A 13624-nucleotide genomic window follows, 5' to 3' on the forward strand; every position below is an offset into this window, starting at 1 on the left:
TTTAGACCTGGAGTCTTCAAATTTGTGTTGTATATAAAGTTAATCGATACAAAGATTTTGTAATTTACAGATTTTGGATACCTCGCCCCATCCGCCCCCAATTTGTAAAAAACGCATTTCAAATACTAGAGACTTGTGCTTTGGAATGTACACACATATTCACCATATGATTACACTCTGAAAGTTTCATTAAGATCATATGTTTACAAAAGAAATTATTCGACAAATAAATTCTCATAATATTGCCCACATTGCAGCGCAGCCCAAGCGCAGTCGCTGCTTACTGCGCAGTTAGCAGAGCGCAGGCTTATGCGTGCGTGTGGATGCATGTGTATGTATGTGTGCATAAAAGAAGTGCGGAATGATTAGAATATCAGCTTGGAGGGTTCAGGGTATCTCCTAGTCGAGCAGTCTCGACTGGAGCCTTCTTACTTGTTTTCATTATATTATTTAATGAATACTAATACAACAATCTATGTCTATAAATACACTGTAATTAATAGTAGAGCAATTTGTATACAGCAAAAAAATTAAATTAAAAAATTGCTAAAATATTGTAAATAGTTCATTTTCAGTTTTTTAACAAACAACAAATTTATGCCGGTTAGATACATTGAGACTACACTGTAAGAAATGGCATATGAATAGGTCAAAATTATTTGTTTTTTTTTTTTAAATATATTATTATTTTGATTCTAACTAATATTTTCATTTATTAAAAAAAAAAAAAAATATATTAATAAATATAATTATATATACATATATATATATATAAATAATTATAAATAATTAAATTAATAATAATAATTAAATATATGTACGAATCTGTAGATCTTTAGATATGTATATATATATTATTTACTTAGCATAATTTATGTATGTGATTCATTCTTCTCTATTTAAGATTATACCTGTTATTATGTAATATTTTTAAATGTGTTCCCCTCTATTCCATTCTCATGAACTCATATTAAATTTAATTTGAGCTATATAAAACGACGATTGTATATTCCATTTCAATTAATTGCTTTATTTACTAAAAGCGCAGCTCACATAGCTCTCGCAACTATATCTATTCTATGAAAAGTATTATATATTTTATTATATGCTAAGCAACTATACCTCGATTTTTGCGCAGTGTTCTTCATCGAGAAGAAATCTCTTGAACTTCTTTTGTATGAAAAAATTCAGAACTTTAGTTTAACATTTCCCCAACCACAACTTGAGTGGCTCTCTGCCATTCAGCTGTTGAGAATCACAGAGAAATGAGAATGTTAAGCTCAACAATGTTGCTGGCTTTGTGATTTGTGTGCTCGTTCGATGAGTCTCCCAGAGGGGCAATAATATTATACACGCTTGCTGTATAGCTTATCTGCATTGCTATATATATATATATATATATATATATATATAAATTATGTATATATATCAGTAAATATTGAATCAGCAGCCCGCACAGCACCCTCACCGTTCACTGCCCCGCCATGCCCACTGTCATCCCCAGTTTCCATTCCATAAGCGATAAGCCCGCAGCAGCCGACGCCGGCGCCAAGTCCGAGTCCAAGTCGATCGCGACTTTAGTGCACTGAGCGCGTTTTCAGACGTCGGTCGTAGAGCAGCCAGCATCAAGAGGAATCAAGAGGATTAATAAATCTGTATAGTGATGCATAGGCTGTGTCTGCTGCTGCTGCTGCTGGGACTACAGTGTCTGCTAGCAGCGCCCGTCTACGATGACAATAAACGCCTCAATGTGAGTGCCAGCTGCCCGGACAGCTCCTGCCGGCTGTGGGGCCTGCATAGCGACTATCAGCAGCCGCTGCTCTACTCGGGCGGCCAAGTGCTGCCGCTGCAGGCGCTGCAGCTGGGCAACTGCCAGATGAGAACGCTGCCATTGGAGCTGTTCCGCCTGACGCCCAATCTGCACAGCCTCCAGGTGCTCAACTGCAGCACCTACCATGTGAGCCGGGAGCACTTCGAAGCGCTGCCTCAGCTACGCCAACTGATGCTGCAACGCAACAAGATCGCTCGACTCAGTGGCCAGCCCTTTGGGTCGCTGCAGCAGCTGCAGGTGCTCCAGCTGGACCAGAACATCATACAGCTGGTGCCCGCGCAGGCCTTCGAGGGTCTCACGCAGCTGCAGGTGCTCGGCCTGCAGGGCAACGGCATCACCGAGCTGATGGCTGGCGCCCTTGCGGCACTCGCGAATCTGGTGCATCTCGACCTGAGCTACAATGAGATTACCCACATGGATGCGAAAACTTTCGAACGGAATGCCAAGCTGCAAACGCTGCTGCTCAAGGGGAATTCGCTGGCCGAGTTTGAGCCCAACTCGCTGGCAGCGCTGCCCGGGCTGCGCCTGCTCGATCTGAGCGAGTGCGAGCTGCATGAGCTGCCGGAGCTGCGCTTGCTGGGCGCACAGACGCTGCGGCTGGAGGGCAGCGGCGTGCAGCGGCTAATCATTGACGGCGGCGTTATCAATCTGCTGGCGGGCAACAATGCGCTGACGCAGCTCAGCATTGGCGATAAGAGCGCCGTCATCGAGCTGGATCTGCACGCCAATCAGCTGAGTGGCAACGTGACGTCGGCGCTGCTGCTGGGCATGTGGAACCTGCAGCGCTTGGATCTGGCCAAGAATAACATCGATGCGCTCACCAGCGGCAACAGCTCCAGTGCTCTGCTCCTGCCCAGTCTCTCGCAGCTAAATCTGGCCCACAATCAGCTGCGCAGTCTGCCGCCGGATGCGGCGCTGTGGCCGCCGCAGTTGACGCAACTGGACATCTCCTTCAACCACCTGCTGACTGTGACAGCTGGGAGCTTGGCGACACTGCCACGCCTACAGCGCCTGCATATGGAGGGCACGCGGCTGCAGGAGTTCGACCACGAGCTCTTCCATCGCCAGCATCCGCATCTGCAGGAGCTGAGCATCTGCGACACGGAGCTCAGCTTTAAGCAAATGCGCCGCATGATGATCTACTTGAGCGATCGTGGCGTCCATCTGCCGGTGCACTGCCTGCAGAGGCCGGAGCCGGGCACCATAGATGCCCGATCAGTGTCCACAGAGTTGGCGGCTCCAGATGCAGCTGTGCTTCAAACCCGGGCTGGCGTCACCGGCATTCATCCGTATTGGACGACCCGGGACATCCTGGCCTTCCTCACGCTCCTGGCCGTGTTCATCATTCTGCTGATGCAGCTCTACCGCATTCTGGACGAGGAGGGCTGCCTGTTGCGCATGCACCTCTGGCTAATGGGCAGGCAACCCGTCCTGGACAATGGCACCCGGAACAGGCGCCTCAACGAGCAGGACTCTGAAGTATGAATCCGACGTATGAATTCTTTTACTTTATTATTTTTTCTCCAATATTTTGCTTCTTTTTCAACCATTTCTCCCACTTAACAGAGCTCTAGTGATTAATCGCAAGACTACGTACACGCAGAGAAAACTCTAGCACTATTCAATTGGCTAATTCAAGGTAAAGCTGTAAAATCAATTATTTAATTTGCTTTTCTTAAGAAATAAAATAAAAAGCAATAATAAATTAAAACAAGTTGAATGCTGGGAGTAAATATTGATTTATATAATTAAATAAATAAGTAAATATAAACAAAATATGATTGTAAATATATTTAGAAATACAATTTACTAATATTAAGCAATATGTAAATAAAGAAAAAAAAAAAATACACACAAATATAACCGGTTCTGCTTTTCAACTATCGCTTACATTTCTTACAGTGTATATATTAAATTTATTTAATTATACAAAACAACATTTCTTTTAAATGTATACAGCGTTTTCCCTTTTTTAAATAAATTGATTAAACTCTTAGTTTATTAAATTTAATTAAAAAGATTTTTTGTAAATTACAAATTGTAATGTACAAATTGTAATGTATATCAAAAATTGTATATCAAATTTTTTTGTTTATTTAATTATTTATTATTATTATTATTATTATTTTTAATTTACTTAATTTTTTTTTAAATTTATTTACTTATTTAATAATATTAATTTGTCATTATTTATTATTATTAATATTACTATTTTTATTTACTACTATTTTTATTTTTTTAACTTTTTACTACGCAAATTTTACTTTAAGTCAAAGTTTTTCTCTCAGTGCATAAGTTATATATTTGGTATTTTATTGCCATATTTCTATCCGCGCAGATCTAACAAAAAGTGCACAAAATCACATCATTTTTCCCTGCAAATATCGCTTTCAATCACAACTTTTTTCGCTCAGTGTATATTGGCTCTATTGCACTCACATGTTGCCGCGTGCAATATGTTGCTAAAGATTTCAAGCTGCGAGAGCTAAACGACAATTGCTGACAATTTAGCGCTAGTTAAAGTTGCATGCTGACATTGTTGCTGCTGTTGTTGTAGTTGTTGTTGTTGTTGTAGTAGTTGCTGCCGTTGTTGCGGCTGTTGTATATATTGGCATCTAGGTTTGCATATGAAATGTTGGCCCAGACACAGGGTACGGACACCAGCGAAACGAAGAGACACAAGATGCATTCGCCAGATTCGCACAAAATACGAATTTAAGTTCAAAATAATTGCACGGCATGCAGAGGAGACAAGTCGTGTGTGCAACATGTGACTGCCTGGCTGTAGCCTGGCTGTTGCCCGTGGCAGTTACAGAGTTGCCTCGGCACTGCGCCTGACCAATAACGACAACATCCAACAGGAACAACCTGAACAACAACTTTTCCGCCTCCGTATGCCATACACTTGCCTTGCCATGCCTTGCCTTGGCCCGCCCCCTTTTCGGCCAGATTTGCCTACGACATGCTTTGGGTGGAAATTGTGCTCATGTTGCGAGCGGCCGCTGCTTGTGGGGGGTTTGTGGAGGCTTGCGGGGGCTTGCAGGAGCTTTGGGCTTAGGGTTTTGGGTGCTAGCGCGCACTCGCACACTCAAGATTTTGATAGGGCATCGCAATTTCTGAGAAATTGTATTTTGATTTATTTATAATGTTACAGCGACATGCACACATAGCAGTCAAGGAGGGGGAGGGGCGGGAGGTCGTTCGCTAGGGGGAGTGGGGGTGGGGTAAGGCCTGTGCCATGCAGTTGTTGCTGCTGCATATTCAATTTGAATTTATTGTTTTTGTTGCTGTTGTTGTTGTTGTGAAATCATTTCGATTAAATTAGAAATATGCAAATTATGTGCAGTCGAATTAATTATGCAAATACAAATAGAAATACCTACACACGTACACACACACACACACATACACACCAATAAGTGTCAATGCTACTCGCATTAGTTTATGCTTGCGCGCGTTTTGCTAGCGTTTTCGGACCTGCGCGCTTTGCTAGCGTTTTCTGATCTGCGCGTTTTCTGTCGCGCCCAAAACGCTTGGCAATTAAATAACTTTACACCAGCGCTGCTTGTGGGCGTGCAAAAAGTAAAACGCGCACGCGGCTTTGGTTTCTTTTCCTTTAGCGCTTGCTATGAAAAATATTTCAACGATTTGTAAAGAAATAAAATCGAAAGGCCGCGCGATTGCAATTGTGCCACAAGCAATGCTGCAACGTGCAACAGCCAGGGAAAAATAAAAAAATACAAAAATAAAACGGTGCAGGGGCACAAAGATATTTCGAATGGGGCAACAATTTAGCAATCGTTCACGCGTCCAGGAGCGTCCAGTTCACAGGAGCGAGCAGCTTATTGCGTGAGCACTAGAGCAGTGAGTGTGGGCGACGGGGGTGGGAGGGGCGCTGGCACGCCCCTGCCGGCGACTCACCCCTTTTCTGGCGTTGTTTTTTTTTTCGGGGTGGGCGTTGCCGCGGAGGCTGTGCAAAGTGTAAATTTATGATCATGCGATTTTTATCGAATGTGAATGTGCAAAAAAGTACAGCGCTTTTTGCACTTTATAAAAAGCAAAAGGCAGCCAAACACACACACACACACACACACGCACATACGGAATCACAATCACAGAGCGAACGAAATGTGAGCCTGGCCGCATTATTATTAATACTCGCACGCCGTCTGTCATGTTTTGTATTTAGTCAATTTTCGCTTGGATTTTTATTGAATCGTTTGTTGCATTTTATTCTCATTTTTCGTGGCTTTTATATTATATGTGTGTGTGTGTGCATATTGTATCGTATATTCTTTGCCTGCCGTGCGCTGCCTGTTTATTGGCAGCGTTTCATAAATCAAGGCGTTTATCAAATTTTCGCACACTTGGGCTTTTGGCTGGAAAATGTGATTTTATGAGACACGCCCCCTTCTGCGCCCACCGCAGCCCACAAGACAAAGTGCAACAGCAGCCGGCGGCGAGGCACGACAATGACACGGCGCGACCCCCAAGCACAAGACAAAGCTAGTCAGTCCGTCAGTCCATCAGTCAGTCAGTCCATCAGTCCATCAGTCAGTCAGTCACTCAGTCAGTTAGTCAGCTCACACGTGGCTGAGGCTCCATTAATGCGATTATTTCTGTGCACTTTTGGCAACTGGCAAAGTTCATGGCATTAGTTCCGACTCAGTGAACGGCATTAGGGGCACGCGGAGTTAGGTGGGAAGTGCTTGTGGGGCATGCCACATTAAAGACATTTTAATGGTTATTCTCGCCGTCGCCTTTGGCTGAGACAATGCCGCAACCACAAGTGATATTTCACACTCACAATTTTTATAGACACACACACTCACACACACACACATATGTATATATATATATATATATTTCACACCATGCTTAGGCGCAAATTTGTTGCTCTAATCCAGAGACAGCGGCGCTGTCTCATTAGCGCCCCATGCTCCGCAGCAGTGGCAGCAAAGCGCCTGCGTGTTGCACGTTAATCGCATTATTTACAGCAAACAGGATCAGCGGCATGACTTTTGCATCTGAGCGCACAGAGTCCAACACCCAGACCAGACCCAGGCGCTGCCCCGCTCACTCACTCAAAAGTCAAACGCCGACAAACACTCCCACGGGGATATCTGTGACATATGTAAAGTGTAAGCCCGGCCAAGGACCAAGGACGGCGGGGGTTGAGCCACTGTCAAAGCGGCGGCGCGTGCCGGCGTGCGGTTCGTGTAATGAATATCCGCTTAGCTGCCGCTGCTGCCGCTGATGCCGCTGCTGCTGCCCCTGGATGCTGCACAAACGGGGTTGCAAGTGCTCAAAAGCTAAATGCCCAATGCTCAATGCCGATTGCCACCCCGGCTGCTGGGTGTGTCCGTGGTGCCGGGCGTGCTCTGGGAAATTGATCCGAGTGACGTTTAAAATATGCCTCGACTCACTCTTTAGCTGCACCGGCCCAATGATTGACTTGCCACAAGCAGCAACCAGCCACCAGCAAAAAGGACAATCTCTAAATCGGTTTATGATAGTGTGAGAAAAAAAAACACATTAAAAGATACTTGAAATAAAAAAACATAAATAGCTATGATTGAGTGTGCCGCTTGAGGCTAAAGTCAAGGTCTAAAATTGAGATTTTGATAGATTCTCACATAGATCAAAATACACAGAGATATGTCAGATTTGAGTAGTTGAACAACTTATAGTATCGAGTAAATCTATTACACCTGTTGCTAGATAAAATATATTATAAAGACTGTACATTGTTATTAACTGTATAGGTAGATAATATCAATTTGAGTAGTTTGCGTCCAAGACAACGCTATATCTCCACATCTAACCTTAGACTCGAACTATTTATAACTCTATATATCTTTGGCTATGAATATATAAATCTATAAATCGTTACGCTGGCTAAATCTATGTACTGCATCTACGAGGTTAGCTCGAAAACTGTCAGCTTTGATTGTTGTTATCCGCAGACTAAGTCTATTCCGTTTCCGATTCTATGGTGCGGTCCTTAGGTAATTAAGCTATCAAGAATCAATTAAATATTTTAAATAATATAATTTGTCAGCATTACCTAATGACTGGACTGGTCTTCGAATTATGGTACATATATCTCATATGAGTCTCGTTGGCTATATTCAGACATACATTCAGTAGATTTGAGATCCTATGACCTTAACTTGTTTCCGAAAGCAGAGAACCCAAGAAAAAGGCGGTATAAATTTTGATTGAAGAGTCAAAGTTGGCATCGACATCAGAAGATCTTAAGAAAAGGATTACTAAACTGTGAAAATCCGATAAAAAAAAATGTTGTATAATTCTCATTCATTAATTCTCATTGGGAATTATCTAAGGCGCCTATAAAATATAAATAATTATATAGTAATATAATATAAAATAATAATGTATATATAATCATTTAAATGGAATAAATGTTGGATACTTTATAAACAGACCTCGTTAAAAATCATAACGTACCACACTCTATGCTTAGACTCAAGGCTGATATGTTCTTATAGAAACTATAAACAAGTTTCCTTTTTTATATTAAAAACTATTTTAAATGTTAATTATATAAAACAACTTTTAGCTAATAATATGTTAAAAAAAAATAATATCAAGCCAATTATAATTATTATTATACTTTGTAATGGAATCAACCTGATTTCATATCGCTATGAATAATATGAAAAGAGTTTTTAATGCGTGTGTGTTGTTATTTTTTTTTTTTTTTTTTTTTTTTTTTTTTTTTAATATAGTAATTTTGTAATATAAAAAATTTTTATTAACATAATATTTATTTATTATACACTGAACCCATCGAAAAATGGAAAATCAGATGTCTCTGTATATTATATGTATACATATATTTTTAATTTTGAATAAAAATAAGATCACATAAAATAATAATTATTATTGATATATAAATACATATTATAATATAATTATTAATTTATTAACTTGATTGTGATACATCATTAAATGCTGTATTCTTATTACTACTGGCTTCTATTCTACTCTTATTTATGAATGATTACTTCATAAGTATTACAAATGTTTCCCAATCAAGATTTTAATTACTTAATAAATATGAAACTTTAATCAGAAATCAATCCAAATCAAATTGAAGACAAATTTTCAATATCGCAGCTAATTTCGGGTGAGAATTTTGTGGCAATTGAACTTTGAACGGCGCCAGGCTCAGCTCTCAGCTCTCAGCTCTCTGTGTTATTTGATATTTTTGTAGACGTGCTCTACTCTCTGTAACTGAATAAAAACAAATTAAAGCTCATTGTTCGGCTTTTGTCACTTCTTGGTGGCGTCGCACACATTGTCTCCGATTACAGCTGCAGCCGTTTGCACAGAGCCTCAGCCTCTGTTTGCGTTCAGGCTCAAGGTCCTTCCAGGGCAGGGCCGTGGACCATAGACCGTGGACCGCCCGCGTTGCCTTTGTCAGGTCTCACTTCTCGTCTCTCGTCTCAGTTTTTTGTTTTTTGTTTTTCGTTAAGCGAGTCACGTGCCACAATGACGACACTTCTGACATATCCGGCGGACCACACGCCGTACTCATTGTTCGCAGTGCCCCTCTCCTGCCACACTGCCACCCCCTCATGAAATCGCGCTGCGATGCTGCGGGCAAGTGTCAGGGCACAAAATTAGCGCATCACGTGCGCCTGTGCCGCAATATCCTTTAACTGGCTGCTCTTGCCATTCCCTGGTATCCTTATCGCTATCGATTTCGTTTAATATGTTAATCTGTGCCATCGCCCCGAAGCCACCCTTTCTCTACGCCCCTCCTCTGCTCTGCTCTGCTCTGCTCTGCCCATGCCGCTGTTCATTAGCTGAGAACAATAAAGGTCTTCGCTTTATATTATTATTGGAGCACTCCCCAATGGTAGTCCATTAAAATAGCCATACGCATGTCCTGGCGTCCACTTAATGGCCACCGCTTTCCCAAAAAGAGCTCTAAAGAATCAAAAAGATATCAAATGGAAATAAAAATCAACGAGAAAGGCTTTAAATACGCATCGCTCAAGAGATTGGGTAGCAATCGGAATGCATTAACTGCGGATAAAACTAATTACTGCCATATCTGACTCGGACTCCAGCGAGAGCTCTCTCTCTCTCTCTCTCTCTGTCTCTCTTTTTCAGTCAGATATGCCGTCTCTTTTAATGCCTGCGTTAATTACCTTTTGCTTGGCTATTTTTATGGCTTTTCTGTGGAAAAACGCGTGAAAAGTTCTCAGGTGAATAAATGGAATGCGAGTTTTCCAATAGCGACAGCCAGTCGCAGTCTGCCAAGACACTTGCCATTCCCATTGATATACCCTGTACAAGTGTAGCTATAATTGTGGCTCATCTGCTTGTAATTGTATGAGTAATTATAAAACATTTTGTATAGCAAAATAGTTGATAAGATAAAAATATCAGAAAAAATGTATATAATTTTTTTTTTTCGATTTTATAATATGCATAAATATTGCTAAGTTGCAAAAATTCTGAATAATAAATAAATTTTAATATTTAAATAAAATATATTTTTAAATAAAGTATAAAAAAATATATTAAATACAGAAACCAGGACATTACATTTGCGTTACTTAAAAAATACCAACGTCTCCAAAAAATAAATCTAACTATACTTATGTTTATTTGTAATTAAATTGTTATTACATATAAACAATTTTTGAAATACAAATTCGAAAAATTATATTTAAAATATACTATATATTGTTAAATATATAATAAAATATATTTATATATTGTATTAAATAATATACCTGCAGAAACTGTATGAATTAAACCATATTTTGATAGTTTTTACTCTAAATTTATTCTTGTCATATATATAAAAAAAAAAAAGGTTTTTAAAAATATAATTTTATTTCTATATTTACAATTTAGTAAATTAATATAATATATATTTAAAATATTCAAATTATTTTCTGTAATTAAAAAATACGAGTCTCGTTAGTTTCTCTTGCAGCAGATCAGATATACATAAGCTATAAGATATGTGTATATTTAGTACATACATATGTATATGTATATGTGATATAGTTTTTGCTCATCATTTATACGCTTACTGAAAATATTATATTATTTCTATATGTTCATTAATTTATTTAAGATATTTTTAATGTTCTAATTATTTATTTTTGGTTCTCTTGCAGCAGATCAGCTATAAGCTATAAAGTAAAAGATGTCTATGTAGATATTTAAATATGTTTATATAGTATATTATTTTTTATGACCTCGAATCAGTTGGAGTTGTATAAATATTAAAAACGATGAACTCTATGTTATGCTACGTTGTTTATTCGTAGCCATAATATTGGGGTTGCTCAACGATTAATGGCAGCTGCAGGAGGAGGGCGTGATTCTGGCTTAGCGGGCAGCCAATCCCCTGGCCAAATGCAAAATAGGCGCAAAAATCACAGCAAAAAACTTGGTCCAGGCCGCGCTTACATATAATGGGCAACAAGTTTGTTGTTGTTGTTGTTGTTGTTAGTGGCGAGGCCAATGCAAAAGGATTGCATCTGATTGGATCTGAATGCTGGCCGAGGCACTTGCAGCAGCCGCAGCAGCAGCCGTCGCAGCAGCAGCAACGAATGGAGCTCGAATTGATGCAGATGCAACGTGATGCTTGTTTGTAATAAAATTGGTGCTTAAACGAATCCACTCACAGCCATTTAGCAATATCAGACATGGCTGTAAAATTAACAGAGCAACACACAGAACGAGCGATGGACCCCAAACAACAAGGGAACGGCCTCAACTGTATCCATGCTGGTTGTTGTTGTTGTTGTTGTTGTTGTTGCGGGTTGTTGTTGTTGCCATGTGCAATTATTTCTTTGTTGTTGCTGTTGCAATTGCCTTTTGGCCGCGTTAATGATGCAGGAGGAGTCGGGGCAGCGGTTGGACGCGCGCTTGCAGCACCAGCACCAGCAGCAGCAGCAGCAGAAAAAAGAGGGAAAATACAAAAAATAACAAAAATGGCAGACTGGTTCCACGGGCCGCCAAGCCAAGCGAAGTCAAGCCAAACCGAAGCCAGCGCATAGCCGGACCAGCCATTGAGTCTGCAGCATCAGCATCACTTAGTAACACCCACTTTCAGATCACGACAACAAAAACTGACAACAACAATAACATTGATTTCTTAACTGATTGACTAAGAGATACCCTATCACTTGCAGTGATAATAAGAACTAAAACTAACTAAATACTATCATGGCATAGAATAATAATTATAATATACGTCAGCAATGTATGTACATGCATATATGTATGCATATTTGAGTCACCTGAAAAGTTGACTGGAACTATCGTAAGTTATGTGATATCAGCAAGAGGAATAGATTATCTCCTAATTATCTCCTTACCTTGCATCTTCATCTAGAAAATAGGAGCTTTTCAATTTTGGTTTGTGGAATTGTTTTGATGGGCACCGACTTATGAAAGAGTCTAAAATACATATTTAAATTAACTTCCAAATGTCTGCAAAGAAAACACAACAATAATCTTATTCATAATTTTCCTATCCAAATATTATCGATAGCTAATATATATCATTCCAAAATAATGTCTATGTCAATTGATCTCTCTAAATATGATAATTAAATAAAAATACATATGTTCGCTTCATGCTCAAAATCTAATTAATTGTGAGAAAAGTTTCCTATTTTTAGATGCGTGAAATGAAAAGTTTTATGAAAATTAAATAAGTTGAAAACAAATATAAATTCTATTTGCCAGCTTCATGAACTAACATAAATTTCAAATTCCACAATTTAATTAATACTATTATTTTTTCTTAAGAATTTTACTAGAATTATTTTCATACATTTCATATACATATATTTCTGTAGCATTTTGCTTTTGCTGGAAGTTGGCTGTGACATCATCAGGGAGCTAAAGTTAAATGCTTTTATATAGTATGTATGAGCATGAGGAGATATTCTGTATGTGTATATGTGTGAAAGCTCCTTTGATTTTCACTGGAATTGCATAAAAATAAATCCACTTTAAGGCTATCAATCTTCAAATCTGTATTCTAACTATTCATTAATTTATCTATCGTCTATCTGTCTAACAATCTATCTATCCACCCACTTATCAATTTATTTATAATAAATAATATTAATATATTTATTTGTATTTATTTTTTATATATTCTAATTTTCTATCCAGCTGCAGCTTGTTACATATTCACGCATATACACAATATACTCCTCATTATGCATTCACATAACTACAGGGTATAACAAGGGCCAGTGCAATATGCAACGCTCTTGTGCCAAATTTTGATAGTCTATAGCGCAACTTCGTCTCAGCCTCTATCCGTCTGGCTCCCTCCATCTGTGCCCTTTCCCTCTATCCGTCTGGCTCCCTCCATCTGTGCCCTCTCCCTCTGCCACTCCCCGACCACAGCTGCCCTGGCTAACTGCACAGAAATTTATGACAAAATCTCATGAGCTTTTGATGAGCCAAACGCAAGCGCAATGTTTTCTTATTGAGTTTTTCAAAATTCTGACAAGTTTTATTTCTTTTTTCTCATATTATTATTATTATTTTTTTTTTTTTTTGGTCCTCGCTTTGGTCATGTGTATTGCAGTTTGGGGCCGTGCACGATCGCATTAATTTATTAATTTAATGGTAAAAACGTTATGAGACGCTTGAGAACAAGTGAAAGGAGTAGGAGAAGAGACCGAGGCAGAGGCAGAGGCAGCGGCAGCGGCAGAGACGTCGGTTAGGGGGATTGGGGCTTTGCTACCTTCAGGCAACTGTGGATACACACGG

At 39.5% G+C, this 13624-nt stretch overlaps 1 protein-coding gene across 2 annotated transcripts; it reads left to right on the forward strand.

The window, feature by feature from the left end:
• Window positions 1-1562: 1562 nt before the first annotated feature.
• On the forward strand, window positions 1563-3722 carry LOC108609173 (uncharacterized). 2 transcript variants are annotated; one of them, XM_089476270.1, is made up of 2 exons: window positions 1563-3323; window positions 3398-3722. In XM_089476270.1, the coding sequence occupies exon 1, from the start codon at window positions 1664-1666 to the stop codon at window positions 3314-3316; it is 1653 nt and encodes a 550-aa protein (XP_089332396.1). In that variant the 5' UTR covers window positions 1563-1663; the 3' UTR covers window positions 3317-3323; window positions 3398-3722. The 2 variants fall into 2 exon arrangements, with proteins under 2 accessions (XP_089332396.1, XP_017856384.1); XM_018000895.2 differs by having other exon boundaries at window positions 1564-3310.
• Window positions 3723-13624: the final 9902 nt, after the last annotated feature.

The sequence above is a fragment of the Drosophila arizonae genome, chromosome 2 (genome assembly GCF_054131065.1).
Source record: "Drosophila arizonae isolate 15081-1271.41 chromosome 2, UAZ_ARI_1.0, whole genome shotgun sequence".
NCBI classification, from domain to species: Eukaryota; Metazoa; Arthropoda; class Insecta; order Diptera; family Drosophilidae; genus Drosophila; species Drosophila arizonae.

Coding starts and splice junctions, on each gene's coding strand:
- LOC108609173 (XM_018000895.2), top strand. CDS start 1,664: ATGCATAGGCTGTGTCTGCTGCTGCTGCTGCTGGGACTACAGTGTCTG.